Raw genomic sequence first — 23237 nt, forward strand, 5'->3', positions numbered from 1 at the left:
ACAGGCTTGTTACCATTTGAATATTCATCTCCATATTCATGATGAAACAATTATTTGACCGAGTCCCGTGACTCCTACGTCCTACCCATTGAAACAAATGCAAATTTAAGAGACATGGTTGAAGGACAATGGAAGACACACAACTAAAATTCGATATTTTTTATTACCAATATACAAGTAGTAGATACAAATTTCAAAACTACATTGTTTCGAAAATCAATTATTTATAAATATATATTATATTTAGCCGTAAATGAATGCATGAGTAATAAACTCGCTTTCAGCTACCAGTAATGGTGCGTTATTGCATTTAGATATGGTACGTTATTATTAAAATATACAAAATTCCATCAGGTTTCAAGGATATTATCACTTGAAAACAAAACAAATAACTCTGATAGAGAATAACAAGCATAATATCAAATAAAAACGAGGAATTAATTCCATGAAGATATTTTGTTTTTGAAAATCCATTCAATTTGGCATCATTTATATACAAATCAAGGCCACATCACACGGTTCATCTCTCAAGCTCGATCGCTTATCTGAAATAATTCAAATAATTCTATTATTTGCTAGGATTGATATTTTGATTAATTTTTCATGAGTTAACAAATTCACTTTTCTATTACACTTTAAATTCATCAATGACATGCATGGGTTTATTTTTATAGAGGTCTACGTTATAATGGCATTGGAAAAAGATAGGAGAACAGCGTTGCCGATTCTCTACCTTGCCACTGCCTTCTATAGAGGATAGGTGATAACGGTATATCTGATGTAATATTAAGATGCATTTCGAATTTTGCCGTTCAAGCGATGTTATACTCGGTAAAATATCGGATGAGATGGGGAACGGAGTAAAAACCATGCTGGCTCACAAACATCGGTCTTCGTAGTACCACTCTCTCTCAATTGACGCGCTCACACAAACATCAGCCTTCTCTTTCTAGAAAACTTCAGTAACACCACTCTCTCTCAATTGAGAAAATTATTTTTCACCAAGAAAAAAATTATTTTCTTAGTCTATATTATGTAAATTCATCTATAATTTTGCTGTTGTATAATATAGCTATTGTATAAAAGTGTATAAGCCAGTATATATTGTAATCTACATAAATAAAGTACTCAATCAATCAATCAATTGACATGCTTACTCACACATCAACCTTCTCTTTCTAGAGAAGTTCATTATTACAGTCCATTGTCTACCATTCTACTCGTTCTGTTAGAACATGACTGTTCATTGTTGTTTGAAATAATCAATTACATTTTATTCGTCAAGAGAAATTATTTCTCAGTGATGAAAATGATTTATTATTTATTATCTTATGAAAATTATTTCAATTGAAATTGAAATATTCTGTTAATCAATAATTATATTCCTACATTGTTGAAAAACGATCTGTCAACGTTGCGGAGGTGGGAATGGATAGCGCTATCTGCTTTGTCAAATGGTAGACAAGGACAAGGATAGCAACACCAATGTTAATCAAATACTGCAATATTATAACGTATACCTCACTATTTAAAGTTGAATATCTAGTTATATTTTAGTCCAGTATACAGTTTTATGGCGTAGATGCATAGACTGCAAAATAGGGATTGAAAGCAATCCCATATCAGGCAATAGGTATGATCAGATTATTTCAACTGATGTAACCTTGCATCGATAAATCTTATCGATAAAAATTGAAATAGCGATAAATTCCATTCCCAGGCGATATTTTCAATAATATTAATTCAAAACTAATTGGTGAATTAATTAATTTGCAACTTGAACAAGCTATAAAAAGAGAATAAATTGGTCAATTAATTGATTTGTAACTAAACTTGTGATAAATGGGGAAACTTACGTGTTATGTTGGTGCGAGGGGGAGTTGGGGCGCATTGACAAGCTGCTCGAAGGCGGGGTTTTGCCTGGACATGATGAGAGTGATGCCTGAGCTGTATGACGCAGGGATCGAGATGTGTGACGTCAGTGTTCGATTCAGACCCTGTCTATTCCATTTCTCCTCCCGGATGATGTTCACAACTTGGCCTGAAGTGAAAAAGAAATTGTCAATTACATTTAGATCGGTGAAAATCAATGAAAGTTGTAAATCCAGCAGTTACTGTTTAGGAATTATGATTATGATTCAAGGATCCAAAGGTTCAAAGAGCCGCACAGTTCAACCGAAGCTTATTGTGTTCCCAAGTAGTATGTTAGTTAGGCAAACCAATACCTGTGTCCTTTACAAGAACCAGGATTTTTTCCCTAAGCTAATATCCCATTCATCACTTGGTTGCTTGTCGCAATCCAGTGTGATATGCTTGGCAGTCTCTTCAGACTGATTAGTCCTCGTAACCTACGTGAGTTCCACTCCTGGCCTCTTTGTAGGTCCTTCCGCTGTGAGAGGAGACGCCAAACTGCCTCAAGGGCGCCCGGCCACCCTCGACTCAGCCTCTTGACCACATTTGTGCCTGGAGTGTCACCCATCTCTGGTTCTTGGGTTTTTCTTTTTGTCCCTCCAAACTACCTGATAGGGCAGATCCCGTGGGTTTGAAGGCAACTTCTGGAGTTGCCTTGGGGTTACTTTTAGTCGCCTCCTACGTTATAATGGCAGTGGAAAAATATAGGAGAACAGCGTTTCCGATTCTTTGCCTTGCCACTGCCTTCTATAGAGGATAGGTGATACCGGTACATCTGATGTAATTAAGATGCATTTCGAATTTTGCCGTTCAAGCGATGTCATACTCGGTAAAATATCGGATGAGATGGGCAACGGAGTAAAAACCATGCTGGCTCACAAACATCGGTCTTCGTAGTACCACTCTCTCTCAATTGACGCGCTCACACAAACATCAGCCTTCTCTTTCTAGAAAACTTCAGTAGCACCGCTCTCTCTCTCAATTGACGTGCTTACTCACACATCAACCTTCTCTTTCTAGAGAAGTTCATTATTACATTCCATTGTCTACCATTCTACTCGTTCTGTTAGAACATGACTGTTCATTGTTGTTTGAAATAATCAATTACATTTTATTCGTCAAGAGAAATTATTTCTCAGTGATTTAATAATACATTTTCATAATTGAGATTAAAATATTGTGTTAATCAATAATTATATTCCTACATTGTTGAAAAACGATCTGTCAACGTTGCGAAGGTGGGAATGGATAGCGCTATCTGCTTTGTCAAATGATAGACAAGGACAAGGATAGTAACACCAATGTTAATCAAATACTGCAATTATAACGTATATCTCACTAATAGTAATTATAGTTGAAGTTGAATTGCTAGTTATATTTGAGTCCAGTATAAACTTTTTATGGTGTAGATGCATAGACTGCAAAATAGGGATTAAAAGCAACCCCATATCAGGCAATAGGTATGATCAGATTATTTCATCTGAGGAAACCTTGCATCGAAAAATCGTATCGATAAAAATTGAAATAGTGACAAATTCCGTTCGTTCCCTGATATTTTCAATGATATTAATTCAAAAATAATTGGTGAATTAATTCATTTGCAACTTGAACAAGCTATAAAAAGAGAATAAATTGGTCAATTGATTTGTAACTTGTGATAAATGGGGAAACTTACGTGTTATGTTGGTGCGAGCGGGAGTTGGGGCGCATTGACAAGCTGCTCGAAGGCGGGGTTTTGCCTGGACATGATGAGAGTGATGCCTGAGCTGTATGACGCAGGGATCGAGATGTGTGACGTCAGTGTTCGATTCAGGCCCTGTCTATTCCATTTCTCCTCCCGGATGATGTTCACAACTTGGCCTGAAGTGAAAAAGAAATTGTCAATTACATTTAGATCGGTGAAAATCAATGAAAGTTGTAAATCCAGCAGTTACTGTTTAGGAATTATGATTATGATGATTATGATTCAAGGATCCAAAGGTTCAAAGAGCCGCACAGTTCAACCGAAGCTTATTGTGTTCCCAAGTAGTATGTTAGTTAGGCAAACCAATACCTGTGTCCTTTACAAGAACCAGGAATTTTTCCCTAAGCTAATATCCCATTCATCACTTGGTTGCTTGTCGCAATCCAGTGTGATATGCTTGGCAGTTTCTTCAGACTGATTAGTCCTCGTAACCTACGTGAGTTCCACTCCTGGCCTCTTTGTAGGTCCTTCCGCTGTGAGAGGAGACGCCAAACTGCCTCAAGGGCGCCCGGCCACCCTCGACTCAGCCTCTTGACCCACATTTGTGCCTGGAGTGTCACCCATCTCTGGTCTCTTGGGTTTTTCTTTTTGTCCCTCCAAACTACCCTGATAGGGCAGATCCCGTGGGTTTGAAGGCAACTTCTGGAGTTGCCTTGGGGTTACTTTTAGTCGCCTCCTACGACAAGCAGGGATACTGTGGGTGAATTCTCGTTTTCAACACATTCTTTGAGTTCGACTCAAAGCTCCCCCAACCCACAAGGGGCGATTCGGAATTAACTAGTATACATGAAATTACAATGAAATTAATAGCTGGACTATGAGACAAAGAATATTGAATGAAAAGGACTGAGAAATTGTCAAAAACCACAGATTTATTGATAATTAGAAAGACCGGTTTCGGTTATTACACCATTGTCAATCTCTGATAAACTAAAACTAAATACAAGAGCAGCAGAATTTATTGGTGAGTAGGTGAGTACTGCTATTGGTCAAGGGCATGAACGTCTGCCATCGGCCCAGCTAGACAGTCTCCTCTCACTCAACGGTGTGACAAAATGGCGGCTTAAGCAACAGAATAATTATGATTACAAAATTTACTTTCAGTACAAAATAAGAACCAAGAAAACAAGTGTGAAAGATAATAAAACAAATATGTAAATGAAAAACTATTGACTAATGTATGCTTACAATTTTATGATAAAACTAAATTAGTAATGTTGTATTGGTTGAAATGAATCTGGTCATTTAACACCGTTGAGTGGGAGGAGACTGTCTAGCTGGGCCAATGACAGGCGTTCATGCCCTTGACCAATAGCAGTACTCACCTACTCACCAATAAATTCTGCTGCTCTTGTATTTAGTTTTAGTTTATCAGAGATTGACAATGGTGTAATAACCGAAACCGGTCTTTCTAATTATCAATAAATCTGTGGTTTTTGACAATTTCTCAGTCTTTTTCATTCAATATGAATAATTACCACAATATCAACTTCTCAACTACACAAAAAACAAAGAATATTAGTAGACATATAATATAGACAACGTAGAATTCAATACAGTACAGGGTGTGAAAATGTACAGTATAGAAAAATGTCTTGAGAATCCCCAAGAGGATCATAGAAATGATGAGCTATCCAGAGCACAAATAATAATCCCATAATATTTAAAAATACTTATCATATCTAGAAGGGATGAAACTCATTAAAACTCTAATGCCTTGTTGTCCGTTAAACTTCAATCATAATTAAATGCCATAAGAAATGCCAGAAAAACCAAGACATCAGAGAAGGCTTTTTTGTAAAGAAAGCTTCTCTGATTAGTTCTCGTGGCATTTAATCCTGGTTTAAATTCAAAAGGCCTTTGTTCAAACGGGCCACAGAGTTTCATTTAGAGTGGTTAGGCCTATAAATAAATTAATATCAACTCTTTAGAATATTTATTTCATTAAACTTTAAGCTACAATGTCTCAGTCAGCTGGTCTCAGTAAGTGAATGTTTCTGAAAACTTTTCAATGAATAAGAATACATTTTCTGTATTCTTGGATTTCGACTTATGCATCTTGAAATTTGATTGATTCATGGCCCTTTGCATAGTAACAGTTTATAGCGAATTTCAGCTTAAAATTATGTTTCAGCTTCGTTTGCTTTAATGTAATTCATATTGAGATTGAACCACCAGGACCCTGTTGAATGAAAAAATACAAGCTAATATTTTAGTGATTTCCTATTCTAAAAAACAAGATGACTAGCTGCGTTTACACCAGAATTAATAACACAAGTTTTCAACATTTTTCTTATTAACTGATGTTAATTACAAAAGTCACTAGCATCATATTGAGCTGCGCTTACACCGGAGTTAATAACACGAGTTATTAACAAAAGTTATCAACTTGACTGAATCGACAAAAATTTCTCTTAACAAAAGTTCATAACTCGTGTTTTTAACAGAAAATTCCTTGTTATTAACAAGATTTATGTTATCCATCGAGAGTCGGTAAAGATCAAGGAAATGTGTTATGTTAATAACAAAAGCCTCTTTTATCGTATCAACTTTTGTTAATAGCAGGTTCCTATCTTCCCCGCAACTCCCTCAACCATCATCCCTACCCTACATCTACAGCTGTTCCCTAATAACTACAGCTGCAGACGAAACACGTGACAAAGTTATTAACTTTTGTTGATAACAAAACTAGCAGTCAAAAGAAAATATTATTAGCATAAGTTAAGAACTTTTGTTATCAACTCTGGTGTAAACGCCCTATAATTTGTTAACATTAGATCAGATGAAGATGATTATGTTAATGATTACACCTGTTTCAATTAAAAGTATTTTTTAGACAAGTAAAGACAATTTTTGTAATAGTCTCGTTAAATGAGGATCTTGTTGATAACAAGGAATTTTCTGTTAAAAACACGAGTTATTAACTTATGTTAAGAGAAATTTTTAACGATTCAGTCAAGTTAATAACTCATGTTATCAACTTCGGTGTAAACGAAGCTTAATATTATTAGTTTGTATTTTCTCATGCACCAGGCTCCTGCTAATTCACACTGTGCAAACGGCACTTGATTTATTCAATCTAGTCAGCACCCTAATGATTAAATAAGATAAGTAGACACATAAATGTGGCTGGTTACCTAGAACGTTCATGCTGTTCCAAGCGCGGTGCGGCTGACGGGTGAGCGGGGTGAGATCGGTGGCGGGCGTCCACCGATTGATGACATCAGCACGGCGCACGCGCAGCACAGACTCACTGCTCAGCTGCATAAGCATACTAGCCTCGTCCACACACTCGAGTGGGTTGGTGAGGTAGACGCCGCGTGGCCCCACACCAAACACCATCTGGTGGTGCCAGCAGTCGGCCAGCCCCTCCCCCCCGCCACCTGTCGAACCTACTCGCTGCGGGTTCAGTGTCGCCAGCGCTATTGCACCTGCCAAACAAATCAATCATGTCATTTAGAACTAAACATATTAATTGCATTTATTTATAAATAATTATCACACTCAAATTAATTTCACATTTATAGATAAAAGTGCAGGGATAAATTTTTGATTGTCCCACTATAAAAAAAGTCACTAATATTAAATACTTGGGAATCATCTAAAGTTGGATGAACAAAAAGTCCGTCTGTAGAAGAATTAGATACTTATCTTACAAATAATTCTACCAAATAAACATAATCTATATTATAATAAAGCAAAGAACTGGCTTATTCACGTACGGGATAGGAAATTTACGAATGACGCGGCTGAACTACTGAATTGATCAAGATTAAGTTGAAATTTTGCATATAGATTCTTAATTTACCGAGGATAGTTGTAGGCCTATTTTAAATCCTTCGAGATTTCAGTGAGTCGAGTTTTCGGTTTGTCAAGTTTTTAATTAAACCCTTGCGGAGCACGGATTACCTACTATAGTGAGGTCCACGTTATAATGACAGTATTTGATCAACTTTGGTTTTGCTATCCTTGTCTATCATTCGACAAAGCCGGAGGGGTACTATTCTTTTCTCGGTTCACAACGATGCCAATTATGTTTTTGACAGTGTAGAAATATAATTAATTAATGCAGAGAATCGGCATCGCTATTCTCCTATCTTTATCTACTGCCATTATAACGTGGACCTCACTATAGTTCTAAATAAGAAGAATATAGTAATGGTATATCATGCTCTAGTTAAATCAATTCTGCAGTATGGAATGGCTGTTTCGAGGAAGGGGGGGGTCAATATTTGATCAATAATCATCATTTAAGGCCCACTGCTAACAGATATTTTACATATCACACCAATATTGAATGTTAAGAAGGCAGTTGATCTATAAAAGTACTTATCTATATAAATAAAAATCTGGTGTGGCGCACTCACACAACTTTCCTTGCCGTTATGAAAATTGATCACCTGACGCTAGTGTTCCCGCGCATCTCAAGTCTATTATTCAAAGATTTGAGCAAGCTGGTGACAGGGCAATAACGCTGAAGACACACGAGGTGTGCTATCTCTTCATAGTGAATCATTTAATAGAATCAACAGTTTGCAATTATTGGATAATCACATTTTCTCGAATTTCAAGCTTATTTTCAATTTTAGGTGAAAATGTTACTGAACATTAATTGTAGAGATTCCACTCGAAATTTTCTGTTTAAATTGTATCTGAAGCCTGATAATTGAGCATCTAAAATCAAATTTTGCATAGATGGGGCGGAGCTCCTGAAATTTTTACAGATATGGGACTTGTGGCAGTTGATAGAGCTTATCGATGACTATTTTAGGTATAACTTTAATCAAAATCGTTGGAGCCGTTTTCGAGAAAATCGCGAAAAACCCTGTTTTTGACAACATTTTCGCCATTTTAGCCGCCATCTTGAATCGCATTTGATCGAAATTGTTCGTGTCGGATCCTTATATTGTAAGTACCTTACGTTCCAAATTTCAAGTCATTCCGTTAATTGGGAGATGAGATATCGTGTACACAGACGCACATACACTCATAAGGTGCGTACTCTGCTCCGCAACCGAACGTCACTCCAGCAGAACGATTGATGATCGACCGGCGAGCAAGAGTCGTTCGACCGGGGAACGCGAGAAGATCTAACATCTTCCATAAATAAAAATAGAAATAAAAATCAGCTGTTATAATCATTGCGTGATCCAACAGCCGTCGGTAGATAGTAGACAAGAGTGTGTGCTGCTCCATAACCGCTCATGTATTTTATTCTAAACGCCCCGACTAAAATCGAAATGACTTTTCTGTGTGTAACCATACAGCAGTGCGGCCTCAGGTTAAAGACTCACATGCTCTAGACATTGCTTTGTTTTCGAATAGTTGTGCTATCTTTGGTGTTTAGAATTATTTGATTTTTAGTAAATGATTTATTTTGCAGTTGGAAAATTTATATACTAAAATTCTAATACTGAATATTCGAGAATAGAATCATTTTCTAAATAATAAGTAATGAAAAAATACAAACTGCTGCACAACTAACTAAGCACATAGGAAGTCCATATTGAGGTATAAATGTAAATACTGATTGTTGGATAGTTTTCATAAAAATATAGTGATGCATCAGATTAAGCTGAGGCTAAGCACACCTGAGGAGGCGCGGCTTGGTGATACAAAGTGTTGATCTTATGGAGATTGCCTTATCACACTTTTCTACGGCATCCCGATTTGGATGCGAAATTCCGCATTGCTGATGCACTCCTCAGGTGTGCATCCAGCTAAAGTTTGTCATAAGATGCATTAACTATTGGCGGTACGAAGTTCGCCGGGCCAGCTAGTTAAATAATACATCTTATTTCGGACCAATTTCTCACAGACTCTAAGATTAGTAGAAAAATTAAATCAGATATAACAAAACTGGACCTATAGTATCTTTTTCTTTCATATGTATCGACATATATGAGGCTCAAACTATTGAATGCCATGTAATTTCCTTAGCCTATATATTAGTTAGAAATAGACTCGCTTACAAATTTTTCATCTCTTTTTTCCTCTCTTCCTCTCCCTTTCTTCCCTTTTTCACTCCTCTTCATCCCTCGTTCCCTACTTGTACACCCTTTATCAGCCACGGGAAACCAAAGTTGGTTAAGCATTTTACCTCCTTTCGTTCATTTCAGAACACTCAACAATGAAGTCTGTTGTTTGTATTTTTATTAGAGATTTGTTTTGATTATATTGTTTTTGTATTTTTATCGTTATGGTGTGTTTGTGTTGCATATAGTTATTGATTGAAATTGATTTATTGAAATGAAAAATTATTAGGAGAAAAACGACAGGCTCAATCCTGATTATTGTTCCTCTCCCGAATTCTCATAAGATTTGTGCTTGTATCCTATCCTATTATATTAAGCGAGCAATTTCTGTATTTTTATATTTGGTTATTTATGTCCAACGGATCTCGAAAACGGCTCTAACGATTTTCTCGAAATTTGGAACATAGTAGGTCTGGTATAAAAATTCGATTTCACTAGGTCTCATCCCTGGGAAAACTCGCTGAACGACATTAAAAGGATAATTCATCCTTGGAAAAAAGCTGAGACTTTCGTCGTCTGTGGATGATAAGAAAGTGCGTCTGTGGAAAATCAAAATATCATCCCCGAAATTCATAAGCTGACGTGTAGCCAGCTGTAAAATATAAACACGATAATTTTAAAGAAATGTGTTCTGTTTATCAATAAATAAAAATAAAGAGCGAAGCGCGGTGCCCCGATATTACTATTAAACCAACAATTTCTTTTTATATTTATATATGTTTGTATGTCACCGGATCTCGTAAACGGCTCTAACAATTCTCACCAAATTTGGAACATAGTAGGTTTATTGTATAAAAATTCGATTGCACTAGGTCTCATCCCTGTGAAACTCGCTGAAGGTCATTAAAAGGAGAATAATTATTCATCGTAGGAAAAACAGCTGATAATTTCGTCTGTCGATAATGAAAGTGAGTGAGAGAGTGTATGTGTGTGGGACTGATACAAAATTATTATTACTCAGCTCTTGAACTATTGCAATCATTCAGGTACTTAGTGCCGGTTGCACAAAAGCCGGTTAAATTTTAATCCTGATAAATTCCAGGAGGACCAATCATAGAAAGCCGTCTTTTTAAAATGGTCTTCTCTGATTTGGTTCACGTGAAATTAATCAGAATTAAAATTTAACCGGCTTTTGTGCAACCGGGCCTTTGTGAGAGAGATTTTGCGTTCCACTGGGAATCAATCTCAATCCACTGTGATAAGATATAACTTTTCTGTATAAACTATAAATATATTATAATTTCCTCTTTCGTAATAGTGTTCTATGCTTTTGTACTCCAGAGCGAAGCTCGGTCCCCCGATATTTATAAAAAATAAATTCTTTTCAACTCATCGCAAATTGTCAGTTCAAAAAAATTATAAAAAGATTGGTTTTGCTGTTCTGATGATATGGAACCATGAGAAGGTCCTACCTAGCCTGAATGTATTATTTAATAGACCGGGACTGACAATGTTCAATAGCACACCTTTTTTCATCCAAGACGCCAGCCACCGTAACAGCGAGAAGCTTCTTGGCGGGTACATGCAGAAGAATCGTGCGTAGAGCGAGCCTTGCGAGATGGCGTCGACAGCTTTGATGATGTCGTGATGGGTGACGCCCGCCATACACCGCGACAGCAGGTACTCGGGAACCGGGGCGTCCTCCCGGCGGAACCGTGTGCCAACCGCCTCCTTCAGTTTGTCCAGCGAGAACGGCATGTTCAGTGCAACCTGCAAACAAACCATCACCGGCTATTTTAGAAAAACATTTTGGAGAGATAATGCTATAGTAAGGTCCACGTTATAATGACAGTGGAAAAATATAGGAGGACAGCGTTGCCGATTTTCTGCCTTGCCATAGCCTTCTATAAAGTATGGCTGATACCTATATAAATAGCAAATATAAAATTTTGAAAATGGCATGAATGTTGAAACATGTTGTGATAAAATAATTAAAAAAAGGGTACTGAGATTCGTATTTCTATTTATATTACAAGTACCCCTATACAGAAAAGAGACTGATACCGATATGTCTGATGTAATATTAACTGTTCATTCTTGTCTAAAAAAATCAATTTTATTTTATTCGTCAATAAAACATAGTTTCCAAAGAATAAATAATGGATTTACATAATTGAGATTGAATACATATTTTGTTAATTAATTTTATTTCTAAATTGTTAAATAACGAACTGGCGACGTTACGGCGCTAGACCAGGATAGCGCTATCTGATTTGTCGAACAAGGATAGCAACACCATTTCGATGGAAAATGGAGACAAATAAAAATTAATCTAATAACCGCATGAGAACAGATAGGTTGTGACTCATTAGGACACTCTTGAAACCAAAGTAAAAAATAATTAAGACCGATTCTGAATGTAATACAGATATACAAACACGGTTCTCATAGTGCACTTTGTACAGAATAAGAGTACAATAAGAGTTCAAGTGTAAGAAGTCAGGTCGAGGTTCAGCTCGCGATCGACCTTTATGTAAAGATACGTAAAGACTTATGCGCCACGAACACGCGCATTACATTTTTATCTATATATATATAAAAGCGAAATGGCACTCACTCACTCGCAGAACTAAAAATCTACCGGACCAAAAACGTTCAAATTTGGTAGATATGTTCAGTTGGCCCTTTAGAGGCGCACTAAGAACGGATTTGGAAAAATTTCCAAAGATACGCCCAAAATCTGCGTTTTACCAGGGGTTTTAGCGTTTTCTCATCTTTATCGAGAACAAATGCTCAAATTTAGTACAGTTGGTCAGCTAGGGTGTAATAATGTTGTGTTAGAAGGAATTTGAAATAACGTCAAAGATACGCCCAAAATCTGATTTTTTGCGCTTTCTCAGCTTTATCGAGAACAAATGAACAGAAAATGTTCAAATTTACTACAGAAGCTCAGCTGGGGGTGTAATAATGTTGTTTTAGAAGGAATTTGAAATAACGCCAAAGATACGCCCAAAATTAGCGGTATTTTTTGCGTTTTCTCAGTTCTTTCATCAAGTAATACACAGAAAATGTTCAAATTTGGTACAGAGGTTTTAGCTAGGGTCTAAAAATTTTGTTTTGTTTTTTTAATATTTCATCAAAGATACGCCCAAAATCAACGTTTTTCTGCGTTTTCTCAGTACTTTCACTTTCTGATGGAATGCAGCATGCTCAAATGAAAAATGCAGGCGAGCGAAGCGAGCCCGCTGATCTCATTTTTGGACGATCCAGTCGGGGGTCCAGGGGGCGGAGCCCTCTGGCTAGACGGATATGGCGAGCGAAGCGAGCCTGACGGCTAGTCAGCTGATAAAATGCTTATTATATTGATGCTAGGCTTATTAGAAATGTATTTGTACCGAAACAGTAAGATACAGATAATAAAATCCAGAAACTGTGCTCAACCACATGAATAACTTTTTCACAAGGTGAAGAAATGGCGGAGACAATAATAGATTCCTTAAGAAAACCACTAGACCAAATCATATCCCAATATAAACCTGTTACAAGAACTCTACACTCCATCTACTTTCACCCAGTAACTGAAGATGAGCTTCTTGAAGCTATTAGTAGTTTGCGAAATGACAGTGCTCCAGGACTTGATGGAATCAATAATAGAACATTGAAGTCGATAAAAAATGTAATTGTAAAACCATTAATTCACATATTTAATTTAAGTCTGTCAAAAGGAATTTTTCCAAAAGCTATGAAAGAGACATGTGTTAGACCATTACAAAAAGGAGGCGACAAAACAAATGCCACCAATTACAGGCCTATTTCACTTATAAGCAATATTTCTAAGATTTTGGAAAAACTGGTAAAGAATCGTGAATTACATGGAAAAAAACAACTTACTATCTAGGAATCAATTTGGTTTTCGTGAGGGGAGGAGTACAGAAGATGCGGTATTAGAATTGTCAAATTTTGTCACAGATAAGCTAGAAAATAACAAAAAATGTGCAGCAGTGTTCCTGGACCTAGCAAAAGCTTTTGATACTGTTAATCACAGTTTGCTGCTGAAGAAATTAGAAGCCATGGGAATTAGAGGAGTTCCTCTAGCATGGTTTAGATCATACCTCTGTGACCGGCGTCAAAAAGTCAAAGTTGAAGAACATCTCAGTTCAGAGGAAACGATGAAGTTTGGGATTCCCCAAGGAACAGTTCTTGGGCCAATTCTGTATTTGGCATATGCAAATGAGCTATGTTCAATTAAGATAAGAGGAAGAGTAATAGCTTTTGCTGATGATACGTGTATACTATTTGAAGGAAACACCTGGGAGGAAGTTTTTAATCTGGCACAGGAAGAATTGATGAAAGTCGATAAATGGTTAAGAGAAAATTTGCTTACAGTAAATGCAACAAAAATCGCGAAAAACCCTTTTTTGACAAAATTTTCGCCATTTTAGCCGCCATCTTGAATCGCATTTGATTGAAATTGTTCGTGTCGGATCCTTATATTGTAAGGACCTCACGTTCCAAATTTCAAGTTATTCCGTTAATTGGGAGATGAGATATCGTGTACACAGACGCACATACACTCATAAGGTGCGTACTCTGCTCCGCAACCGAACGTCACTCCAGCAGAACGATTGATGATCGACCGGCGAGCAAGAGTCGTTCGACCGGGGAACGCGAGAAGATCTAACATCTTCCATAACGTTCATGATGGGTGCGTGGGCGGTGCGACTGTGGTTCGATGGTGGTACGAGGGCGGTACGAGGGAGGAGCGTGCTCGGTGCTGGTTGGAAGCGCGAATATGTGTACGCAGCTTTTCACACACACACACATACAGACCAATACCCAAAAACCACTTTTTTGGACTCAGGGGACCTTGAAACGTATAGAAATTTAGAAATTGGGGTACCTTAATTTTTTTCGGAAAGCAATACTTTCCTTACCTATGGTAATAGGGCAAGGAAAGTAAAATCTACCGGACCAAAAACGTTCAAATTTGGTAGGTATGTTCAGTTGGCCCTTTAGAGGCGCACTAAGAACGGATTAGGAAAAATTTCCAAAGATACGCCCAAAATCTGAGTTTTTCCAGGGTTTTTTTTTAGCGTTTTCTCATCTTTATCGAGAAAAAATGAACAGAAAATGTTCAAATTTAGTACAGTTGGTCAGCTAGGGTGTAATAATGTTGTGTTAGAAGGAATTTGCAATAACGTCAAAGATCGCCGCTTTATTGAGAACAAATGAACAGAAAATGTTCAAATTTACTACAGAAGCTCAGCTGGGATGTAATAATGTTGTGTTAGAAGGAATTTGAAATAATGCCAAAGTTACGCCCAAAATCTGCGTTTTTTGCTTTTTCTCAGATTTATCGAGAACAAATGAACAGAAATTGTTCAAATTTAGTACAGAAGCTCAGCTAGGGTGTAATAATATTGTGTTACAAGGAATTTGCAATAACTTCAAAGATACGCCCAAAATTAGCGTTTTTCCAGCGTTTTTTGCGCTTTCTCAGCTTTATCGAGAACAAATGAACAGAAAATGTTCAAATTTAGTACAGAAGCTGAGATAGGGTGTAATAATGTTGTGTTAGAAGGAATTTGAAATGACGCCAAAGATACGCCCAAAATAAGCGGTTTTTGCGTTTTCTCTGTTCTTTCATCAAGTAATAGACAGAGAATGTTCATATTTGGTACAGAGGTTTGGCTAGGGTCTAAAAGTTTTGTGATGAGGTGACTTTAATATTTCATCAAAGATACGCCCAAAATCAGCGTTTTCCAACGTTTTTCTGCGTTTTCTCATTACTTTGACTTTCTGATGGAATGAAGCATGCTCAAATGAAAAATGCAGGCGAGCAAAGCGAGCCCGCTGATCTCATTTTTGGACGATCCAGTCGGGGGTCCAGGGGGCGGAGCCTGACGGCTAGTCAGCTGATAAAATGCTTATTATATTGATGCTAGGTTTATTAGAAATGTATTTGTACCGAAACAGTAAGATACAGATATAATAAGCTATAGCTGATGGAAAGTGAAATGCGCGTGTTCGAGGCGCTCAAGTCTGCACGCAACACTAACAGATTGCAAAGCATGGGAGTGAACAGAATGGTTGAGTCTCGATGGACTTTGAGCACGATGACATCCATTGTCAGCTGAATAGAGGCATCGATCGAAACTGAATGCTAAAAAGACTTAGCCGGCCAGGTTGGTCTATATTGAGGTCCACGTTATAATGGAAGTGGAGAAAGATAGGGGATCAAAGTTGCCGATCCTCGTTTTGTCAATGCCTTCTTTAGACGATAGCTTATACAGGTTTATTGATGTAATATTAACTGTTCATTCTCATTTAAAATAATCAATTATATTTTATTAAGCCACAAATTATAATTTTTAATATTTTAATAATTAAGATGAAATATGTTGTTAAATCTACATTGTTAAAATACGATCTGGCAACAGAGAAAAGAGAGAAAGATATAGCGCTATCCACTTTATTGAATGATAGACAAGGATAGCAATACCAGTGCCAATCAAACACTGCCATTATAACGTGGACCTCACGTATAGTGGTAAGGAGTGTTACAAACATCGGTCTGCTAGAACCGCCTGCTTCGTGGGTTCGAATCCCGCACGATGGCATGGACGTTTGATCATGTAATCAATTCATCAACGCTCTTTCAATTACCCAAGCAAAAGTAAAAAGTTCATGTGGGCAGATTCTCAAAAAACAAAACCGTGACCCACTCGTTCTGTTTGCACCTTTAAGCCCGGCTGCACAAAAGCCGATTGAATTTTAACCGTGATCAATTTCACGAGAACCAATCAGAGAAGGCGTTTTTGAAAAGACGGCTTCTCTGATTGGTTCTCGTGGAATTAATCACAATTAAAATTTAACCGGCTTTTGTGCAACCGGTACTTAGAGTGCTACTGCAAGTATTCTATTTAAATTGTCACATTATATCACATTAATTGAGTATTTCTCATTTGATTGGTAACTTGTCAATTACAAAATCAGTAATCAATCGATAGTCATCTATTTCTAACTTGAACTAAAAAAAAATAAATAGATATGCCAGTAAGCAAGGACAAACTGTCATGATAATATTTATTTATTCATTTATTGTATATAACCATAGCCACCTCTAATACAAGGCCGCGACCTACGATATTGCAACGTCGCAGTGTAGGCCTAGAATCGAATACATGATTGGTGAAAAAGATTTTAAAAAGTACCAGCTGATGTTTTTCACCAATCATGTATTAGATTCTAGGCCTATACTGCGACGTTGCAATATCGTAGGCCGGGGCCTTGTATTAGAGGTGGCTATGATATAACATTATAATCATATAATTATGACAATAATAATAATAACTATTATTTTATATTATAATATAATATAAAACAATGATTCAATTATTTAAATACAAATTTAACTAAGGCTCGATTTAGCCTTTTCAGTTCATTGTCAATATTAAGAGCAATGACAGTCTATAAGTAAATTCCATTAGGTAGGTCTTACTGTAATAAACAGAGAGAAAATTTGTTTCAAGCCAACATGACTGGTCAAGGTCTTTTATATATATTCGAAGAGTCTTTTATATATATATATATATATATATATATATATATATATATATATATATATATATATATATATATATATTCATTCATTAATTAGCATTTAAACAAATGCAACTGCCAATTTATTTCCGTCTTTTATATGTTTTCATCAAGGTCTTTAGTATGTTATCCATAAGTTTCATGATTTTTTCTGTTATTAAAGTGGTTGTGTCACTGCGAACATTATTCATCTGAACTGAGAGACTGATGCAAAAAATTGTTGAATATTTGAGTAAATCACTTGAAAAGTGATTTATTGAAGTAATACTTTATTGAGGTTCTCACCAAAACATTGACAATTGCTGTCACTCCACACAGAGATGTTCCTATCTGTGTTACTTGCTTGGCACTGGCTTCCTTTTCTGACCAAATCATTATTTTTTCTACAGGTCGATTGGCATCCGGACTGCTAGCTTCTGTATTCTCTTTCAGGTGCTGGAAAAAGAAAACGAAAATTATTAACGATTACGTAAAGTACACACTTGAAACAATATTATGTTGGTGGACAACCTGCCCTAAAATCTGCTTTTACATCTTTTAAACTCGCATCCGCGCTCAGATTCTTTCTTTGTGGATGCTAATCTTTCCATAAAATGTAATTTATATTTATGTTTGTGAACTGTATTTTTGTGAACACCTGCCGAATGGGACAAGAAACGTTTACTAATCCCGTGAATAATTCAACGATTCAACTGTCAACCACTAGGAAGAGATTTCGAAGCTTACAACTATAAGTTAGTGGAGCTGGTCTGAAGCAGCCATTAGTCTGGTGGCAGAAAGGCAGCACTGCTCTAATATAATCTGACAGTTACATATTATGCTAACCCCTAGCTCAAGAACATGGTCGACATTCACTAAACATTAACAGCATTTACGAAAATGTTTCGGTTTTCGGGAAAAATGTCAATGGAAATTCATCTTCTAAAAAGACGTTATTCTATTGTCGTTTCTGGGAGCCGAGAGATGACGTCAACAAACATGAGCCTGTTGGAGGAGCAAGACCGATTCATAGTAGCCACATAACATATTTGTCATACACTGAACTAATAATCACAGTACGTGATTCAGTGTGAATTGAAGCATTGTGAACTGGTTGGTATTTGTGAGACAATGGATATCTCTCAATGGTTGTCTCTCTTTTCAATGAATCGACTATAGTAAGTTCATTAGCATCAATCTGAAGTCTTAGCCCATCGCACCCTTCAATTCCTCCCCATATCCAAGCACAGTTATACTTTCTTTTTGTTCGAGTTATTAAATCATCAATATTTCCTAGAAGAGTTATTAAAAGGTGGTCTGCAATTATATTTACAATTTTACGTTCTATCTCTAGCTCTTATAGCTCTATTGTAACTCTTTTCTAAAAAGTTATTAAAAGGTGACCTAGGCTACAATTATTTACAATTATCTCTAACAATATGAATTAAATTTCAATTGGAAATGTTAATAAAACCTTTTATATTCACGAGGTTACCTGACTGAGTGAATAAAGCTCAAAAAGAATAGTTCTTAACATTATAATAGAGAGAAGATATCCCAAGCTATAGGTCGTTTATGTTCCAATTTCAAGTCGATTTTTGTTAACTCAAACCGATTACTATTGACTACTGTGTATTATTACCATTTTGGCCGAATGAGAGTGTAAGAACGGCACAGTATAAAAGACTACCAGCGTCATATAGCTTCACGAAAAATAGCTACTAAGACTATCGGCTTGAGTAAATACCTGATAAGTTCAACAGTTTTTGATACATTTTTCATGACTCAATATTGTGTGTGATTTAAGCTATCGTTTTTACATAACCTCTTTTCGGCAAAAAGCTCAATAGAAATTCCTCTTCTTATTACATCATTCTATAGTCAGTTCTGGGAGCCGTTCAAAATTGGGAGAGTTCGAAATTGTGTGTGGATTAAGTTATCATTTTTACATAACCTCTGGTCTGTTTGTTCATAATTAAGGTTTAAAGCGAATTTGGCGAATGCCTGTTGTTTTTACCTGATTTGTATATGTAAATGAATGAATAAATATGAGTGAACAGTGAATTTTGGAACAAAAACGCCCCATGGGATATCTTCTTATGCTATCTTATCTCTATGGTTAAATGAAGTTGACTGACCATATTGGACTGATCACAGTCGGTGAACGACTCCTGCTTGTCGAGAACGAGTCGTTTGGCCATGATGCAATGGTAGAGCGCCGACCGGAGGTTGTATTTCTCGGCGTCGGTGGCGCTATCTGACTGCGAGTTCAAGTAGTCAACGACGCCAGACCACGTGCTGCTCTCGACTGGAGGTGAGTCATGTTCCCCCTCTACTCCTTCAACCACTGTTGGCGGGTGTACAGCTGCTGCTGCTGACACGGGTGGAGGAGGGGAAGGGGTAGCTGGCACTGGGGGTCCACTGCCATTCAGGTCGTTTTTGGTGTCGACGTTGATGGTTGGCGAGTGGGAATTCTCTCCAACTGCACCCATGTCCTCTTCTTCATCTACGTCCTCTATGTGGTGATCCACAGGTTCTGCAGGGGAGCGATCGACCCTGGGCGAGACCTGATGAAAGATAATGATAAAAATGACTTGTATTCTGCATTTGAACAATAACAGAAATAATTGCCAAGAGAAGTCAGAAAGACGAATATGAGAAGTTTCAAAAAAATTATGGAAGATATGTTTTACGAGTGTTAAGGAGTTCGTAGAATGTTTGACACTTGATAACGCATATCTATAGACGAATAAAATATTATTGTTACAGTGTTAAAAAACGTTACCATACTTAATTATGTATTTTGAAACTAATGTTACAAATTGTAATTGTATTTTACGTTGTTATACAAATTTTGTTTTGTAATGACAATAAATGATTTTGATTTGATAAAAACTTTTTCAGAATAACAAAGTAATTAACTGCAAACGAACGTAGCCAATTTAATTTTTTTCTAGATACAGTTAATTTTTATAATGCACAGTAGTTTTGATGAATCAATAAGTTGCTCAATTTAAGTATAGTCTGAATTAAATAAGTTGACTTGGCCCTCCATCAACAAAATAATCTACGTTGCCAAATTGTGTGTATTGTTGGAAAACCAGAGTTTAAAAATGTTGGTGAATTCATCAAAGAATTGATCATCTAGCCTCAAGAGATCTACTATACTCTGTTCATCGAAAGGAGAGACAGCAACATAATATTCGCTGATATGCTCAAATTTATAAAGCGAAAAATTAATGTTGTCTCTCCTTTCGTGAACAGACTTTAGGTTTCCTGACATCATTTGGGATAATCCACCAGAAGGAAAGAACTGATTTTGTGAGAGTAATCTTTACTGGGTGACCATGAGATTAGAGGCCGCGAGTTATAACATGAACCTTCGACTTCCACCACAGTAGACTCAACTCTGATTTGTTTTAGGTTTAGGGAAGAGTTCGGTCAGTTTGTTTTTGGCAGCCGGTATCTTCACTTCGAACAATTTCTACACTTGTCATGAGCATGCAGAGTGAGAGGGGAAGACGTGTGAGAGAGAAATTACCACCCCTACATCTCTACCAACCCAGTCACTTCTCAACTGTTCGAGGAGTCGAGGCTCATGTTATATCTCGTGCCTATACACTCTTCTCTAGAGATATTTTTAAAAAATGCATAATTACCTCATTAGAGACACTGTCCAGCCTCTCGTCATGCTGCATGTCACAACAGTCGCTGTCTTCGGACGAGTCACCGCGGTCGTTGGAGGGGCCGGGGTCAAAGTCCATCTCCAGGTAGTCCATGTCGGGGGAACTGCTGCGACTCTCCCTGCCGGCCCCTGGGGGCTGAGCCACCCCCAGTCTGAAAAACGAACTTGGCAGATCGGCCATTTGATTCTCGTCGCCCTTGTACGTGTAGATGCAATACTCATCGCCCTCCTCATTCTCGCTTAAGCTGTCTTCGTCGTCTTGCCCCCTGTACTGTCTCATGTCATGACTCCTCACTTTCGACGGACACTTATCGACGGTCACACAACAGTCCACATTGTTCCTCACATACACATCCAAATCGTTACCGTTATGAAGTTTTTCACTATCGTTATTGTTCAGTTTGAGGGAATAGTTGCTCGATGATATGTTAGATGTCTTGGGTCGGGCGCCATTGCACACTGCACTATTGGTGTGAACCGGTCTTCCCATGCAGCACTCGTTCTCCTTTCTATCGCCATTACAGATTGCACTGTTGGTGTGAATCGGTCTTGCCTCGCCATTGTTGGTGTGAACCGGTCTTCCCATGCAGCAGCACTCGTTCTCCTTTCTATCGCCATTACAGATTGCACTGTTGGTGTGAATCGGTCTTGCCTCGCCATTGCAAACTGTACTGTTGGTGTGAGCCGGTCTCGCTGCACAACACTCGTTCTCCTTTATATCGCCGTTGCAGATTGCACTGTTGGTGTGAATCGGTCTTGCCTCACCATTGCAAACTGCTGCACTGTTGGTGTGAACAGGTCTTGCTGCACAGCAATCGTTCTCTGTTTTATCGCCACACATGTCTGTCGATGAACTGCCGCTAGCTTCTTCTTCTTCTTCTACGTTCTCCTTATCATCGCCTGCATTCATTGTACAATGCAATACTGAAAAAAAGAACATCGAGTTAAGAAAATGTGTGTTTTACAAAATATATTCCTTAATTTATGTTAGTGATGGGTAGGAGAATGAGCAACGAGTGAAACAACTTATTCTCATTTAGTTTGTCAACCACTAATAATATTTCTAATAAAAATGTTCAGTTACCGGTATGATTATATTTTGGAACTGAAAATTTTGCTGAAATTGATGGAACTGAAACCCCAACCTCTATTTTATTAGCCGGGGAAAACATTAAGGAGAAATGTTGTGGAGTGAATAGTGGTGGACTTTTATTTGTTGAGGGAAGTAAGGGAAATGGTTTGCATCGCTACCCGTGCTCCGCAAGGGTGTACATGTTGTTTACAACAAATTGAAAAAGTAAAGTTATAGACTGGAACGTCTGTGAAAATGAATGAGAAATTCAAAGGAAAACATCTTTAATGCTACTCAATAAATAAACATGCTTACATGTCCTGTCCTTACAGGATACATGCATACATCCCTCATATATACTGGATACAACTCGGAAAGTTGGAGGTGTATAGTATTATTTATGGAAGAGCTTTTATTGTTTTGCATATAGAAAATAACTTTGTTAGATTATGGTAAAAAGTTAAGTTAATTTGACTTGGGAAAATAACTTGACTAACATTAGGCCTATTTGATTTAAAGCACAAAATTAACTTGCTTGAACGAAGTAACTAACTTGATTAATTGCATTAAGCTAAAAGTAGATTTTCAATTTCTATTCACAAAAAATTCCAATTCAATTTTTCATGTTTGAATGTGTCTTGTAAAGAAAATTTTTAAAAGCGTTATCAATATCTGAGGTTGACTTCGTCTCACTCGTAAAAAAACCTATACACACATAGCCTAATATTTGCATTACTGTATCCTACCATTATCTTATCTTAGAATGATACACAAAAAATTAAAATTCTTATTATTGAGCTAAATGATGTAAAAGCCTTGAAATTGGAGTTTCAAAAATTACAACTGTTTCCAGGATACATTATTTGTAATACACTAATGAAATAATGCGTGAATAAAAAGGATATTACCATAAATTTGAGATAAATACATAAATGTGTGAAGTGTTCACATTTTATCACACCCAACCGTGTTGTTTGTCGTGCAATGAAACTTCGGCGAATGGGAAAATTATGAAGATGACAGTTTATGATTTTGAAACTAAGTGAAAGTTGAACAAGTAGATGTTCTTGAAGAGTTGAAAGAAATTTCTTGAAAGAGTTTGAACACTGTAAATGTTATTAAGAAAAATAAATTATCCGTAATCAAGACAATTACAACACGCCATTTTCTACAAACGCCAACGTTGGGTAGAAGAATTTTAGTTTTGATATTGTGTAGGCAGTAGGCATTATCATGAACAGCTGATAGGTTTTGTCATAGACTATACAA

At 37.0% G+C, this 23237-nt stretch overlaps 1 protein-coding gene across 2 annotated transcripts; it reads right to left on the bottom strand.

Moving 5' to 3' along the window:
- Positions 1–465: 465 nt before the first annotated feature.
- Positions 466–23198, bottom strand: LOC111046183. Of its 2 annotated transcripts, XM_039421820.1 has the most exons (9): positions 22877–23158; positions 21549–21820; positions 20871–21449; positions 19350–19778; positions 17518–17667; positions 11157–11400; positions 6793–7086; positions 3587–3771; positions 466–545 (listed from the first exon to the last, which is right to left on the bottom strand). In XM_039421820.1, the coding sequence occupies exons 1-8, from the start codon at positions 22896–22898 to the stop codon at positions 3590–3592; spliced, it is 2172 nt and encodes a 723-aa protein (XP_039277754.1). In that variant the 5' UTR covers positions 22899–23158; the 3' UTR covers positions 466–545; positions 3587–3589. The 2 variants fall into 2 exon arrangements, with proteins under 2 accessions (XP_039277754.1, XP_039277753.1); XM_039421819.1 differs by having other exon boundaries at positions 20871–21820; positions 22877–23198.
- Between the last annotated feature and the right edge of the window lie 39 nt (positions 23199–23237).

This window comes from Nilaparvata lugens, chromosome 2 (genome assembly GCF_014356525.2).
Source record: "Nilaparvata lugens isolate BPH chromosome 2, ASM1435652v1, whole genome shotgun sequence".
Taxonomy (NCBI): Eukaryota; Metazoa; Arthropoda; class Insecta; order Hemiptera; family Delphacidae; genus Nilaparvata; species Nilaparvata lugens.